General features: G+C 57.4%; 1 protein-coding gene across 3 annotated transcripts in view; it reads left to right on the forward strand.

Moving 5' to 3' along the window:
- The window catches only part of RAPGEF3 (Rap guanine nucleotide exchange factor 3), a 28776-nt gene that overhangs the window by 1897 nt on the left and 11264 nt on the right, over nucleotides 1–15615 (forward strand). The window contains exons 1-13 of one of the 3 annotated variants that reach the window (XM_058558422.1): nucleotides 4356–4545; nucleotides 5491–5541; nucleotides 5998–6210; nucleotides 11889–11942; nucleotides 12027–12133; nucleotides 12314–12435; nucleotides 12585–12753; nucleotides 13353–13437; nucleotides 13742–13802; nucleotides 13909–13985; nucleotides 14179–14325; nucleotides 14843–14955; nucleotides 15230–15318. In XM_058558422.1, coding sequence (XP_058414405.1) covers nucleotides 5536–5541; nucleotides 5998–6210; nucleotides 11889–11942; nucleotides 12027–12133; nucleotides 12314–12435; nucleotides 12585–12753; nucleotides 13353–13437; nucleotides 13742–13802; nucleotides 13909–13985; nucleotides 14179–14325; nucleotides 14843–14955; nucleotides 15230–15318 — 1243 coding nt within the window. In that variant the 5' untranslated portion in view covers nucleotides 4356–4545; nucleotides 5491–5535. Of the gene's footprint in view, nucleotides 1–4355; nucleotides 4546–5490; nucleotides 5542–5997; nucleotides 6211–11888; nucleotides 11943–12026; nucleotides 12134–12313; nucleotides 12436–12584; nucleotides 12754–13352; nucleotides 13438–13741; nucleotides 13803–13908; nucleotides 13986–14178; nucleotides 14326–14842; nucleotides 14956–15229; nucleotides 15319–15615 lie in introns of those variants that run through there. The other 2 variants (XM_058558423.1, XM_058558421.1) reach the window with 2 other exon arrangements.

A 15615-nucleotide genomic window follows, 5' to 3' on the forward strand; every position in this document is an offset into this window, starting at 1 on the left:
CAGGAAGGCAAAGTGGGTGCAGTTTGAGTCCTGAACAGAGGCCGTGGACCCAGGATGGGTTGGAAGATGGGAGCCATTGAGATTAGGGTTTTGGGAAGGCTGGGGATGTTGGGAAGAGGGAAGGGGAGGAGGTCGTGTGTGCGTCAGCCCCGGGAGAGGCTAGGAATGGTGTAGGTGGGGATAAAGGCAAGTGCAGACTGGGAGCTGGGACAGGAGTACAGGGGTGAGGGCAAAGGAGAGACGCTTCGAGCCTGAGGGCAAGTGGCCACAACTGGCCTGGAGCTGCCATTTCAGAACACTGATCACTCAAGTTCAGAGGCAGTGTCTGCTGGCCATACACACACACACACACACATCCGTTGAGAAGCAGAAGCTGGAGGGAGAAAGCAGCTGCTAATTTATGTGCGTTCATATAATCCCAAATCTGCCTGGCAGGCAGGCCTGTTTCCCTCCCTTCAGCACAGCTCCAGACCTGCCCCTGCCTTCTCTCCTGCTCTCCCAGCCTCTCCTTACCCTCCGGCCACCACCGTCACCACCACAGGCCTGTTCAGTGATTATTTCCTTGCCCCTGTCACACGTGGGTAGCTTGAGCACCAGCCAGAAGAATGTGCCTCCAGAAAAATGTGGGGTCCCTGCCCTCGGTCAGCTCCCCACTGGTCCCCAGCCTTGTCCAGCCCTGTGAACCTCCCTCTAGTGTGCCTACCTCCCCCACTTAGAGAAGGCAGGATCCCGTCTCTGCTCTGCCTCCCTGCTCCACCACTGTCATAAGTGGTTCACTAGCGACTGGCTGTGACCTGCTAGTCCTGGGAAGGTTTGGCTCGGTGCCCATCAGCGTTCCAGCTCCCTGCCTCTGCCCCCACCCCAGGAATGGGCAGGGAGGAGATGGGGGAACTGAACTGGAACCACCCTTGGGGGAAGGAGCCCAGGCAAGCATCCGAGGACCTTAAATCTTCCAGAGTCAGGAGGTAGAGCCCACATGTGGGTACCTGGGCTCTCTTCTCAGTCCCTCTCCATTGCCGGTCAACCATGGACAAAATAGAATGCCAGGGGTGCTGAGGGAGGCTGCAGCAGGCCCAGGACCCAGGCACAGCCCTGACATCTTCTGGTATCCAAGCTGGGCCTTTTCTGCAGCCCCACTGGAGCCTGTTAGTTAAAACTTCCTCCAACCCCCCACTCTCCACCCAACCAACCAACCTCAAATGACACAGCTGAGATTTGTGAGCAATGTTTGCAGCACAGAAGGAGAAAAGAGTAGGGGACAAGGAAGCAGTGAGGAGGGACGGAGATGGAACAAAATGCCCTGAAAATGAACTGGGAAACCAGCTCTTCTCCCTTCAACCCTGCCCTTTGTATAGGCCCTCAGCAGGCACCAGCTCACTTCCCAGTTCCCATTCATTTCATTTCCACCCAAAATCACTTAGCGCCTACCTTATGCCAGACTCTGTGCTGTGTAGGGAGGCCTGACCAAGTTAGTGTGCTAGGGGCATAAAAGAAAATTCCACTAGACTCTGTGGTCCTGAAGCCCATTATCTGCTCGGTTTTAGATCTCCAGTTTCCAGCAGAGTTCCGGCAGTTAACAATAGATGTTGAATGAATTAAAGATTCTGTGGCATTGCATAGGAAGGACTGAGGAAGGCAAGGTTGATCAGGGAGGCAGCACAATGTAGTGGTTTGGCGGATGGGCTCTGTAGTCAGACCACCTGAGTCTGGCTCTATCAAACTCAGCTGTGTGCCCTTGGGCAAATTACTTCACTTCTCTGTGCCTTCAGTGTCCTCACTTGCAAATAGGGATTGTTCTGAGGATTAAAAGTTGATGTCTATAAAATGACAAATATAGTACCCCGCACAGTGAGCGCTGGAAGAGATCATCCTTGGGCTAGAGGATGGAGTGGGGATGGGGCACACTGGGTGAATGCACCAGATTACTCACTGGTTGAATCAACCAGACTTGGTGGCTGATTGGATGTGGGAGAAGGGACCGAGGTATCAGGTTCCTTGCTTAGGCAGTGGTGGCGCTCCTGGAGCAGGGAGCTGAGAGAGGCAGGGCAGGGGGAGGGGCAGGCTGGCGTGGGAAGGGAGTTTTAGACCAGCCTAGTGAGAGGCACCTGTGAAGACCCAGGAAGCTGTGGGCTGCACAAGTGTAGAGCTCAGCAAAGAAGCCTGGGTGTGAGGAACTCAGCCCAGGGTCAAAGCCAGGGTCTGGGAAGCCCTCCTTACCCGTTCACCCTGCTCCACTATCCCTTGGGGGCCTCTGCAGTGCCCTGCCACCTGCCTGAAGGGAATGGGGCAGAGTGGGAGGAGGTCCATGCCTGGCAGAGAGCTCCTTGGATGGGTAGACTGCATCAAGGGACCCTGCTCTTCAGCTTCCATTATCTGCCTCTTCCTTCCCTACCTCTGGAGCCTGTGCCCCCAGGTGTGCAGGAAATGACTCTGGATGTGGGCTTTTCCACCTTCGTGGGAACTGTCAGTATATTTGAGAGGCAGGATTGCAGAGTGCACACAGGATCCTAACTACTCACTGCTCCACATCTTCCTAGTTGTGGGACCTTTGGCACATCATTTAACCTTTTCATGTCAGCTTCCTCATCTATAAAATGGGATAACAATGATATCTATCTCATAGGGTTGTTGTAATGATTAAATCAGTGCCTATAGATAAAGTATCAAGAACGGGGCCTGGTGCATGTTATCTACTGTTATTATTATTTATCTGCCCTAACACACCTGCCAGGCATCTAATGACAGTCAGGGAGGGTGAAGGCCGCACCAGGGCTTGGTGTGATTATCCCCAAGATGACTCACCATCTAGCTTGAGATGTCTTCCTCAGACACACTCCCCTCGTTCTCTGCCTCCTCCAGGCCTCCAGCTCAATCAAATATCTACTGAACTGTCATTCCACTGGTCAGTCCCCACCAGGGGATCCTGAGAAGGAAAAACTGGCCCCATCATCTGCCCTGGCAGGAGGTGGGGGGCTTGCCTGCCAGTTCTAAGAGTGAGACACCTGGAAGGCCCAATCCCGATGGTCCCCCCTGGCTACCAGTGGACAGGCGATCACTGCAGGCCATCGTCTCAGTCTCCCAGGAGAGGGGGAATGAGAAAGAGACGTGACAAAAGAAAGGAAAGGATGGAGTAGTGTTGAGGGGGGGACAGAGATGGCAGAAAGTGGGTTTGGAACACTTTCATTTTCACCGATTTGAATGACTTTCTTTGGATCCTTATACCTTCTCCCCCCCTACACACACACACATGCTCAATTTCCCTGTCTGTAGCTTCCTCTCTTAGGCATATCATCCAGGTTAGAAGGATGAATATGATGTATACACAATGCAGTATAGCATGGGGGTTAAGCGGAACCAAGCAACCTGGGTTCAAGGCCTAGCTCCACCATTTACTAGCTGTGTGACCTTGGCAAGCTACTTCATACCTCTGAGCCTCAGTTTCCCCACCTGTAAAGTGAGAATACCAGTAGTACTACTTCATAGGGCAGTGGCAGAGATTAAATACCTGTGAAGCACTTGGAACAGTGCCAGGCGCTCACAGGCTACGGTGGCCTGCGCAGAGGTCTGCAGGTGCCCAGCCGTCCAGCCTCACTCCCTGCTCCTTTTCCACATGCTCAAAGTAGGCGCAGAAATGGAGGACCCCTTTCTGACCCCACTGCATCTCTGGAAGCTCCTCTGCAAGAACCTCTAGACCAGGTCACTGGCCCCAGCAACCGGAAACTTCAATCCGTGCCCCCTCCCCCACCCCAACTCCTCCTCCTCACTCTTCCCCGTGCACACCTGTGCTGCCCAGCCTGTTTCTCCTCCCTGACAATATCCAAGCTCTTCTTCTTCCTTTCAAATTCCCAGAAGTCGGGCGGGTGGGTTTGGGCCTGGGGCCAGATTCATTCTCAGCTCCCCTCCTTCCCTGAAGGGGCATTCAGAACTCCACCACCCTTTTCCAAAGTGTGGACACAGCAGATAACCCAAGAGGGTGTTTGTTCAAAATAACAGATTTTTCCATTTCATGCCAATAGGACTGAATCTGAATTTGGGTGGATGGAATTTGCTTAAAAGCTCCCAGGAAGATTTTTTTATACACATTAAAATTGAGATTTTAATCACAATTAAACCCCACCCCATCCCCAACTCCAAGAAAATAATCATCAGTGGAAGTGGGGGCTCAGGCGTCCCAGCGCAGGGGGGATGGGTTGTTAGTGATGTCTTTCCCAACCCAGGCAGGCTCAGCAGCAAAGGGGGAGGGGAAGAGATGGGCAAAAAGGGAGCGAGTCCTAGAAAGCTGGGGGCGGGGCGTGCGTCTCCCTCCAAAACTCTCATTCACGTCCTGGGCAATTACGGGGCCGCGGGAGCCTCTGTCCTCCAGTCACTGTCTCTCCGTCTTCTCAGAAGCAGGAATGGGGCGAAGAGGGCGGCGCTGGGCCACCTGCGCAGTGGTGGAAACTGAGGCCCCGGGAGGAGACGGGCCTTGGGGCTGAGCCCGCATAGAAGGCTGGAATCCTAGGGCTCCCTCCACCCGCGGGGTCTCCGGGAAGCGCGCGGCGCGGGGTGTGGCCCTCTAAAAACCTCTCTTTTCGAAGCTCAGCCCCAACTCCAGCCCCATCCCTCCCGAGCGCAGTCCTTCCTCACCAGCCTCAATTTCCCTGCCTGCGCCCGGTGTGTGTGTAGAGCCGGGATTAGGGGGATGGGGGGAGTGTAGGGAGCGCAACGGTGGAGGCTCGGCGGCGGGATTCCCCACGGGAAAGCAGCCCAGTCCCTCCCCCGGGCAGTCGAGACCCTGAACCGAAACAGGAGGCAGGACGCCCCTGGCCGGGAAGCGGCCCCAGCCCGGATTTCCCTCCCGGGTGGGGCCGCAATGACTCACCCCCTTCCCCCTTCCCCCGGTTTCCTTGTTTGCATTTCTCCTCCCGGCCACGTGGCGGCCGGTGGAGCCACTCAGCGCCCCTATCCCGCCACCCTGGCCGCTGCGCCCCGCGCGCACACCCCAGAGCCGCTCCTGCCCGCTGGGCATTCTCAGGGCGCCGGATCGTGCCCGCGCCGCATACCCCCGAGTCCGGACTCCACCCCTGCCGGTGCTCGTCTCCTCCCCTACACCCTCCTCTACCGTGAGGCCGGGCGCCTCCTCCCCGCCCCCTCCGCGGTCCGGGGAGGGGAAGGGGGCGGGCAGCGCAGGGGGTGTGACAGCTCCCGCCCGGACCAGTGCCAGCTGCAGCCTCGCTTGAGCGCCCGGTGCCAGCTGGCTGTTTCGTCTGGGACGGAGGCGGAGGCTCGGGGCTCCTTGTCTCTGGGGGGGGACTCCCCCCCACGCCCCAAGCCCTCCACCCACCCAAGAGGAGCCTCTCCACCCAGCCCTGCCTCTGGCTCCCTTGGCAGCCGGTCCAGCTAGGAATTGGCCCTGATCGCTGCGCCTGGGACTTAGAGCCCGCACCCCTCCAGGATCCCCCTATCAGAGCTGACTGGGGGCTCACTGGCCCCCCCCCCCCCCACCCCCAGCTTTTTGCTAGAGCCTGCACTGGCTGTGTGAGCTTGAGAAGGAACATGAAGGTGGGTAAGGTGGGGTGGGGGGGAGGAGGAGCGGGAGGAAGCTGACACTGTGGGGAGTTTGGGTGGGAGAGAGAGGGTTGGTCAGGGGTGAGGGAGGAGAGGAGAAGAAGGTTTTGAGCTAAAGCTGCATTTCTGGGGGATCCAGTGAGTCCATAGCCTCATACTGGGAGGGGTGGAGATCCCTGAGGGGACATGGGCAGTGGGGTGGGGCAGAAGTCCAAAGAAGACTGGGAAGAAGGGCTCCATCTCTGGTGCGCCGGCTGGAGACCCCTAAGTGCGCCAGACTAGCAGGCCCCGGTGAAGGTCTTCCTGTCCCTCCCCCGGCTTCTGGCAGGGTTGCAGCACTTGGCCTGACCAGTCCAGAGGACTCTAAGGAAGTGGTTCTGCCTGGGGCAGTTATGCCCTGGTCCAGCTGCCCAAGCCCCATGGCTGTCCGCCTTCTTCCCCGTGTCACAGGTTGGCTGGCCAGGTGAGAGCCGCTGGCAGCTGGGCCTGGCTGTGGAGGACAGCCCAGCTCTGGGAGCACCGCCGGTGGGAGGCCTCCCGGACGTGGTGCCGGAGGGGACGCTGCTCAACATGGTCCTGAGGAGGATGCACCGGCCCCGAAGCTGCTCCTACCAGCTGCTGCTAGAGCACCAGCGCCCCAGCCGCATCCAGGGGCTTCGCTGGGTGAGTGCCCGTTGCCTGCCTGGGCCAGGGCCAGGAGCCAGGGCTGGAGGGGGGCCTGGATCGGGAGCACAGGCATGCTGCTGGTGGCCCAGCTTGATCTGGGGGCGTAGGGGGTACTATCGGCGTGGATGGTGGGTTGGGCAGATTGGCTGCAGTGTGCGTGGGTGCCTCACACAGCTGCGCTGTGTGTGTTTGTGTGCGTGTGGTGCCCAAGTGCCCCCATTTGGGCATGGTGGGGAGAGGAAAGGGATTTGTCATTTATCTGTCACCTGTGTGCCTTGAGTTAGGTGCTTGTGTGTTGTCCAGGTGGAGGGGGGAGGCATATGTGAAACAGTGGGGGCCAGGTCAAGTGGGGGTGAGGTAAGCTTAGTTACTATTCTTGAGACATCACTGTGGCAACATTCTCCTTTAGTGAGCTGCTGAACTGCACCGATTCTGCCTTTCGATCTTGGGGTGAGGTGGTCATGTGAACACTGCATGGCCTCTGGCTTTGGGGGGCTCAGGGAAGGAGTCTGAGAAGTTTGGAGAATCTGAGTTGATTGGAGCCTCTCTGTCAGTGAAGAGCATCTCTGGAGCTGTGAGAATGAAGGAGAGAGCAGGAGGGGAAAGAATGGTGGTTGGGGGGGAGGGCAGGGTCCAAATTAGCAGAGAGCTCCCAGCAGCCAACCAGACCTACTAGAGTGACTTCACCTGCTATTGGCAAGTCCCACTGAGTAGAATGACCACCACCTTCTGCCTCCCTCCTCTCCCGACCGCCATTGATATTTACCAAAATACGAGGCTGACTTGAAAAAACCAAGGCCCACCAACGGTGGCGGGGGGAGGGTCCTCCTCGCAATCAGAATGGGGAGGAGAATGTCCCTCCCCAGATCTCCCCCCACCCCTTCCTCCCTGGGTCTTCTTGATAAGGGGCCTCTTGGGCGTGGGTCCTGCTCAAGATGGGGCTCTGGAGGGGCAGAGGAGCTGGTCCCTCTGGGCTTAGTTGTCCTCTCACCTCCTCTGGGTCACTGGCAGTAGCTACTGCTTGGAGCCAGTGGGCTGGAAACCTCCCTCCCTCCTTCCCTCTCAGGCTATAATTACTTGTGCGTTTCCTGTCCCCTTCCCAGCTTGTAGAGGCAAGGTGGGGTGGCGTGGGGGGAAGGTCAGGTGTCAGGACAATGAGGTCACTGGAGGATCCCCTGGGACCCAAAGTCTGGGAGAGGGTGGAGGAGGCCGCCAGGCTGTCTCCTGACTCTCCCTGTCCCCCAGCATTGGAGGGCTGGTGTGTGGTGGGGAGGCAGGAAGGGTGGGAGTGAGGGTTGCTAGAGTGTAAATGGGGTCAAAGGCACAGAAACAAGGCCCCTTCCCTGCCAGGTGGGGGGGCACGTGAGGACTGGTGACTAGATTTTTAGGGCCGGGGCAGGGGCCACACCCTCTCTGATAGCATCTCTGGGGAATGGGGGTGGGTGGTTTCAGCCTATTGCCTCTGTGTTTCAGAGGCTGTGGGTACCTGTGTAGCTGCACCTCTTGTCTCTGGGTGATACCTTTGGCCCATGAAGGGCTCACGTGAAGGAACCGGTGCCGGACAGGGAGTATGCACACACAGGGTGACGGGTGGACGTTGTAGGGGAATGGAGCCCAGAGCCCCAGGAGGACAGTGCTGGGAGTTATTCAGACCATACCTACCTCTTGGGAACCCATCAACCTCCTGAGGTCTGAAGAGAGCACTTTCTGTTCCTACAGACCAGGGCAAGAAACAATGAAAGCAGGTTACAGCAGGAGGGCCTGAAGTTAGATGCAGAAAGGACTTACCAACTACAGCAAAGGGGACATTGAAATGGAATGGAAGAACATTTCCTTTGGAAAGCATGGGAGGGAGAGGAGATTGTCTGATGTCTGGGAGCCAACACAGGGATCAATCTATCTAGAGGCAGGGGCGAGATCAGGATGGCCTCTGGTGGGTCCCACGTGCTCAGAGAAGCCTGGGATGCTTCTCTTTGAGTGATTGTTTTGGGGGAGGCGGCTCTATTCTCAAACTCAGAAAACATGCTTTCATCCCATCTGTCCAAATAATGCTAATAGTTGATCCAATACCTATCCCAGGCACTCTTGTAAGAGCTTTACCTTTATCTTATGAAATAATCTCACAACAGCCCTGTGAGATAGGTACTGATGTCATCATCTCATTTTACAGATGAGAAAACAGAGGCACACAGAGGCTAAGTGACAGGTCCAGGGTTACACAGCTGCTAAGGCACAAAGCTGGGCTTTGGTCCCGGGCAATCTGGCTGATCCTGGCAATCAGGAGAGACTCCAGGCTCGTGATGTACTCTCTCCTGCTGCAGATGGTAACCCTGACACCCCAAAGCATCACTGTGCCCCATGCATCCTTTCCCTGTCCCGCCATGCACAGCCTTGGCCCGAGACCGTAGCTGTGGCCTAAGGGAACTGGTCTGACGGGTCCCCACGCGGCTGTCTGGCTCTGTGCCTGCCCCTCCAGTGCAGCTATGACGCTCAGTGACAGGGAGGGTGAGTGGGGCGGGCCGGTACCAGGGGAGCTAGCTAGTACCTCCTCCTCCCCCCAAGTCTTTCCTGTTCAGGCATGAGAGGAGGTGGTGGGTGAGGGCCTTCACCCCGACCCATACCAGCCACTTCCTTGCCACTGAGAACCCCTAAGCTGACCCTCAGGGTCATCAGATCAGGGCCAGGGGCAGCCGAGGTCCATTTCTTGCACTGTATCCATGTAATAGGTGCCCATCATGAAATAACAAAGTTTAATCAAATTACTTAACATTTACTAAGCAGTTACCATAAGCCAGGCCCTGCTTCGAGTGCTTTATATTATGAACTCCTTTGATCATTACCCTATGGGATCGGTATTATTACCATCAACCCCATCTTACAGATGAGGAAACTGAAGCACAGAGAGGTTAATAAGCAGCCCAAGGTCAGACAACCAGCTGGTAATGGGAGAACCAGGATTTGAACCCAGGTGTCTGGCTCTGGAACCCACACACTTGATCCCTGCCCCTGAATAGTACCCCACCCCCATCCTAGGAAGTTCCCAGTGCTGAAACTTTGTTTAAGACAATGCTTCCAAACTTACTTGCTCATGGAACATTCCAGAGGGCAGAATGCCTCTACTCTCTCGACTTCCATGGCACACAGTGGGGAAGCATGGGGTGGGCACCGTGGGCGATGGTAGGGCATGGTGGCTAAGAACACGGGCTTTGGAATCAGCATGGGGTGATCCTGGTGCCTCTGTTTACCAACTCTCAGGGCAGGTTGTATAAGCTCTGAGCATTCTCCTCTCAACTCTGAAATAGAAGACAAACATCTCCTTCCAGGGGCAGCGTTGGTAGCAGAGTTATTCAATAGGATCTTACATTTCTAAGCAGTTGTGTGACTCTGGGTAAGTTACTTCATTTCTCTGGGCTCCTGCTTTCCTTGGCAAAATGAGAGGATGCCTTCAGGTCTCTTCCTTAGCCCTGAGGGGCCAGAGCCCCCATCCTCTGAGCCTTGTGCTCATCCCCTGGGGCAGGACAGGAAATGGTTTAAGCAAGGCCTGCGGATCTGGGATCTGGGTCGTGACCAGCCTGACCACATGACCTGGCATTTCCCCTCCTGCTGTGCCCTCTGGGGTCAGAATAATACCAGGAAGGGAGTGTGTGCTGGAGCCTGGGTCGCGGGCACCAAAAGGAGTTGGGGCACCTGGGCATTTTGACATGAACAACAAGTCATTAGCACTGGGCACTGTTTGTTCCAACACAGGGGGCTGGCTGGGTAGCGTTCCTGCCCTTCCTCCTTCTCTGGCTCCTCCTCCTCTTCCTCATTTCCTGTCCTTGAATCTCCAAGGCTCTGTGTCTGGCACCAGGCTAGGCCTCATGACCGGGGCAGGGATACCCTTGGGACACCTAGAGACTTCCGCCCAGTGCTGGTCCAGGCGCCTACGCACGCCAGACCTCAGGCCTCTGCCTGGCGCACAGTGAGAAGGTGCCAGGATCAGGGAAGGAGGCTCTGGCCCCTGGCCTGATTGTTCCCCACTCCCCCAGCGAGGTCCTCTTCAGGGACCTGAGATGAGAGCAGCTGGGAAAGCAGGAGAGCGCTCCGGTGAGGAGGAGGGGAAGGGAGAGGAGCTGGGCAGGTGTGGCAGGTGGAGTGAGACCAAGAATGTGAGCACTTCAGGGTAGGAACTGAGTTTATTCCTGGCCGTCTGGCTCTCCCAAGTGTGCGTAATTGACTTACATGGGGCACTTCCCCTCAAGACTCTTGCTCCCTCGTAAGTCAAAGCGGACAGCAAATAGCTGCTCTGCCTGCTTCATATCTGATCCTGTTCCATGTAAGATCAGAGGAAATCATGGAGGTGGTCATGCATCGTAAACTGTAAAGGGCTCATAGAGGGTAGGGCATCCTGTCCAGAGATGTCCTGTTCTTGGGTGGCAGGAAAAGAAGGGCCGTGAGGGGCTTTCATGGCCGATACTCCAGGTCGTACGGGCCCAGGAGTCCTATGGCTCAGTTGATATCCAGGGCAGGGAAACCTTGTTAACCAATGTTTCTACATAAACCCGTCTTCCCGAGCCAGACCTATGTGCTGCCAAGTCTTACTCTTACCGGGTTCTGGACTAGTGGCAGCATCTTGAAGGAACAGCGCCTTCCAGCCAGCAGCCGCCCTTGGCCTCACAGATGAGTGCTAATAGCTAACATGTCCGTACAGCTCTCTGCCAGGCATGCTTTAAACATTTGATGTATATTGACTCATGTAATCCTTCCAAAAGCATTGAACTGGTATTGTGAGTGTTTTATAGATTTAACAGACAAGGAAACTGAGGCAGCGAGAGGTTAAGTCCTGTATTTGGGGTCACACTGCTAGTAAATTGGAATCCAGGAGTCTGGCTCTGGGGTTTGTGTCTTTTGTTTGTTTGTGTTTTTAATAAGGAAGATTAGCCCTGAGCTAACATCTCTTGCCAATCCTCCTCTTTTTGCTGAGGAAGATTGGCCCTGGGCTAACATCCTGGCCCACTGTCCTCTACTTGATATGTGGGATGCCCGCCACAGCATGGCTTGATAAGCAGTGCGTAGGTCTGCGCCTGGGATCCGAATCTGCGATCCCCGGGCCGCCAAAGTGGAGCGCACAAATTTAACCACTACACCACCAGGCCAGCCCCACCGGGGTTTGTGTTTTTAACCAGCTGGTGGCCCCGAAACCCGCAGAGGGCAGGAGACTTGCCCACAGCCATGTGGTTGGGGACAGACCCTGGCTGGGGATCAGGCCTTGGGACCCCAGCCCAGGAGTTTCAGGCCTCCCAAGCGGCTCACTTCCTGGCCTCTCACAAGCCTTCTTACCTCATATCCTCATGCTCCTCCAGCTCCATCACACCCCCCTAAACAGGTGCGGGTTCCCTGGCAGCCTGGGCACACCTGGGCCCTGAGTGAGCAGAAGGGGATCTCCTCTGTGGGGAGGCAGTGCTTGGGTCTGGAAGGAAGACAAGGGTCTGGCGAGAGAGTGGCAGGGTGGGAAGAGGCGAGTGCCTGGCGCACGGGGGTACTCAGTGAGTATTTGCTTAATTGTTGAATGAGTGGCTAAATGGATGTGTTTACAGTTGGGATGGGGCAAGAGTCAGGGTGATGGGAGAGAGTGGGGTCCAAGAACTGAATTTGAAGCCCGGCCTTCACGTGCACACCCTCCCCTCTGCCCTCAGACGCCACTCACCGACAGTGAGGAGTCCCTGGATTTCAGTGTGAGCCTGGAGCAGGTACAAGCCCGAGGGGTGGAGCTGGGAGGGGGCAGCACGGCCTGGGGGTCAAGGCCTGAGCCAGCTGTGCCCCTCACGCCCCAGGCATCCACGGAGCGGGTGCTCAGGGCTGGGAAGCAGCTGCATCGACATCTCTTGGCCACCTGCCCAAACCTCATCCGTGACCGAAAGTACCACCTGAGGCTCCATCGGTGAGTGGAGGCCTTGCCTGCACCCTCTCTTTACTGTGCCTGTCCCTCTATTCCAGCATCTAGCAGAACTGGGGCTGGGTCCAGGATGGCACCTTGCACATGGAGAGTTCCTCCCTCTCCCCTGCACCCTCCTACCATTTGATGCTCCTTCTTCTTCCCTGTCCGCTTCACCTCCCATAGGCAGTGCTGCTCTGGCCGGGAGCTAGTGGACGGGATCTTGGCCCTGGGGCTTGGGTTCCATTCCCGGAGTCAAGCCGTGGGGATCTGCCAGGTGCTGCTGGATGAAGGTGCCCTCTGCCATGGTGAGCGGGAGCCTGGGGTGGGCACCGGGGCTAAGCAGTCCTGGGGAGTGGGCATCGGGGATCAGGAGGGGTGGGCATTGCAGTGGGGGCCTCATACCCACACGGCCTCAATCTCCTCTCCTCTCCCATGTCCGGGCCTCTGCCCCCAGTGAAACACGACTGGACCTTCCAGGACCGAGACACCCAATTCTACCGTTTCCCGGGGCCGGAGCCAGAGCCCGCGGGGCTCCATGAGCTGGAAGAGGAGTTGGTGGAGGCTATGGCCCTGCTCTCCCAGCGGGGGCCTGATGCTCTGCTCACTGTGGCGCTTCGAAAGCCGTGAGTCGGGCACCCCGCAAACCCAGGTCCCACGTGGCGCTCAGCATCTGTGGTTCCGCGGTTTCATCTGTGAGGGGTTCCCTGACTTCTCACTGAGGGAAAGGACCATGGCTGGACCTGAAACCTGAGCTCTGGTCTGCATTCTGCTACAGACTTGCTGTGTGACCTGGAGTCCTCTCTCCCCCGCTGCGCCTGTTCCTTCCTCTGTAATTGAGGGTGTGGGTGTGGGGCAGGTGGCCTCCACAGACCCTGCCCACTCTGAGGCGTAGCAGTGGCTGAGAGAGGTGGGCATTGGAGTCTGCAGGCAGGTCTGGGTTCAAATTCCAGTTCCACTGGCTACTAGCTGAGTGACCTTGGGCCCCTGCATGCCAGCTTTCCTCTTCTGTCAAAGGAGGATGACAATGCCCACGTCATGGGGTTGTTGTGAGGCTGAAATAATGCATGTGCAGTGCTAGTGTGGTGTCTGGCACGTGGTGTGCACTCGGTGAAGGCTGGCCCATTATTGATCACAGCCATTGCTGAGGCCTGAGCTTGGGGGTGAAATGGCTCCCGCCTGGCCACAATTCATCGTTTGCTTCCTGGCCCTCCTGTGCCTGCAGCCCAGGTCAGCGCACAGATGAGGAGCTGGACCTCATCTTTGAGGAGCTGCTGCACATCAAGGCTGTGGCCCACCTCTCCAACTCGGTCAGTCCCCCAGCCCAGCCCCGCCCTCGCCCTGTGATGGCCAGAAGACACTTCCCTCCCCATCTGTCTAGAGCTTGGACATTTCCATCTACTTTCCTGCCCCCAGCGTCCTTGTCTGACAATCCTCCGGCCTCTCCCAGCCCATGTCCTCCCTTGCTTTGCCTCCTGCGAGTTCTGGGCCACGTGACCCAGCTGCATCTCTGTCCCCCGAGCACTCGTGTCTTATGACCCAACTCCTTACCCCAATCCTGGCCCCTCTTCCCCTGGACTCGTGCCACTGACTCTCCTCTCCCTGCCCCTGCAGGTGAAGCGGGAATTGGCGGCAGTTCTGCTCTTTGAACCACACAGCAAGGCAGGGACTGTGTGTAAGTCAGATGGGACAGGAGGCAGGGCTCCTGGGGCCTGGACGTGGGCAGAGGCCTAGGAGAAGCATGGGTGCCTGGGGGCGTGTCTGACCTGCTCTTCTCTCAGTGTTCAGCCAGGGAGACAAGGGCACCTCATGGTACATTATCTGGAAGGGATCTGTCAACGTGGTGACCCATGGCAAGGTGGGTGTTCCCTCCCTCCTTACCCCTGGGCTGTAACTGCTCCCTCATCCATGTCCACAGAGCAGTGCCTTTAATGGAGCCAAGGCTGCGCATCTCCCAAGTCTCCTCCTGCCCAGTGGGTCTCCCGCTGTGGGTCTGTCCCAGTGATGGCTAGGGGGGGCTGGGCTTGGCTGTGACCGAGGCCTGGCTGCAGGGACTGGTGACCACGCTGCATGAGGGAGATGACTTTGGACAGCTGGCCCTGGTGAACGATGCACCCCGGGCAGCCACCATTATCCTGCGAGAAGACAACTGTCATTTTCTCCGGGTGGACAAGCAGGACTTCAACCGTATCATCAAGGTGCCATTGCTGGGGGCGGGGAGGGCAGGGGACAGGAAGGGACACTTCTCTAGAGAAGTGGTGTGGGGCAAGGAGGAGGGACCAGAGAGAGCCTGTAAGGAGCAGGGAGAGGGAAGAGAGGGAGAAGCTTGGAGATGATGGCTGGAGGTGGGAGCACAGCCCTCCAGTGAGCCCCATGAACTCCAGCTCGGAGTGGGAGACCAGGGGGTGGTGGGGTTATGGAGGATGGGGGACTAGGGTGCAAGGGGAGGCAGTGTAATGGAGATTGGGCTCCATGGAGGGAGGCCAGGGAGGGATGGGGCAGAGGAGGGGCAGGCTCAGGCTGCATGATGGGCAGGGGTGGGAGTAGGGAGCAGATCCAAAGCTGTGGGCATTGAACAAGATGGGAGAAGGGCTGAGGGTCCTTGTGGGAGCCTTTTGGGGCTCAGGGTCTGGAATAGGGGAGGTCGGGGGAGAGACCCTAGAATGGTGGAAAGGAGTGGTGTGTGCTGAGCCCTGGGTGTGGCTTCTTCTCCAGGATGTGGAAGCAAAGACCATGAGGCTAGAAGAACACGGCAAAGTGGTGTTGGTGCTGGAGAGAACCTCTCAGGGAGCCGGCCCTTCTCGGCCCCCAACCCCGGGCAGGAACCGGTAACACACCACCAGGATCTCTCTTGCCCACCTTCTCTCCTTCTCTTTCCCAGGCTTTACTCCCTTCCCCTGTGTCATACCTCTGCCAGCTGGCCCACTGGGCGTGGAGAGTCATCCAGAGACTAAGATGCATCCCTGAATCGGCCTCCCCTCCACCCCAAGGGAGGACAGGGCAGGCGAATAGGGAAGAGAGATAGGATTGATTATTGATGTCTGCCTGGCTGTGGGAGTGGGGATGGTGGCACAAGTGCTATGGATTGGCCGTTTCTGCTAGGTATACCGTGATGTCTGGCACCCCGGAGAAGATCCTAGAACTGCTGTTGGAGGCCATGAGGCCCGATTCCAGTGCTCATGACCCAACAGGTAGGGGCAGGAGACACCCTGCCTGCTCTCTGACTCATCGGGTGGTCAGCTTGGTCTGGGAGAGGGCCAAGCATCCTGCATCTGACCTCATTGGGCGCTGGATTGGTCCATTCGGCCAGTCAGCAGAAAGTCCTCATTCCTGTGCTCTTGGCTTGGGTGGGGAGCTGTCACAGGGCTGGGCATCGCTGGTACCTTGCCCATGGTGGGGTTGGGGGCAGGGATGCTCCAGCTGTGCATATGCCTGTGCTTAGTAGACTTGACCTCTGAAGCCCCCACCTGTCCCCCCGCCCCTGCCCT

This window comes from Diceros bicornis, chromosome 17 (assembly GCF_020826845.1).
Source record: "Diceros bicornis minor isolate mBicDic1 chromosome 17, mDicBic1.mat.cur, whole genome shotgun sequence".
In the NCBI taxonomy this organism is placed as follows: domain Eukaryota; kingdom Metazoa; phylum Chordata; class Mammalia; order Perissodactyla; family Rhinocerotidae; genus Diceros; species Diceros bicornis.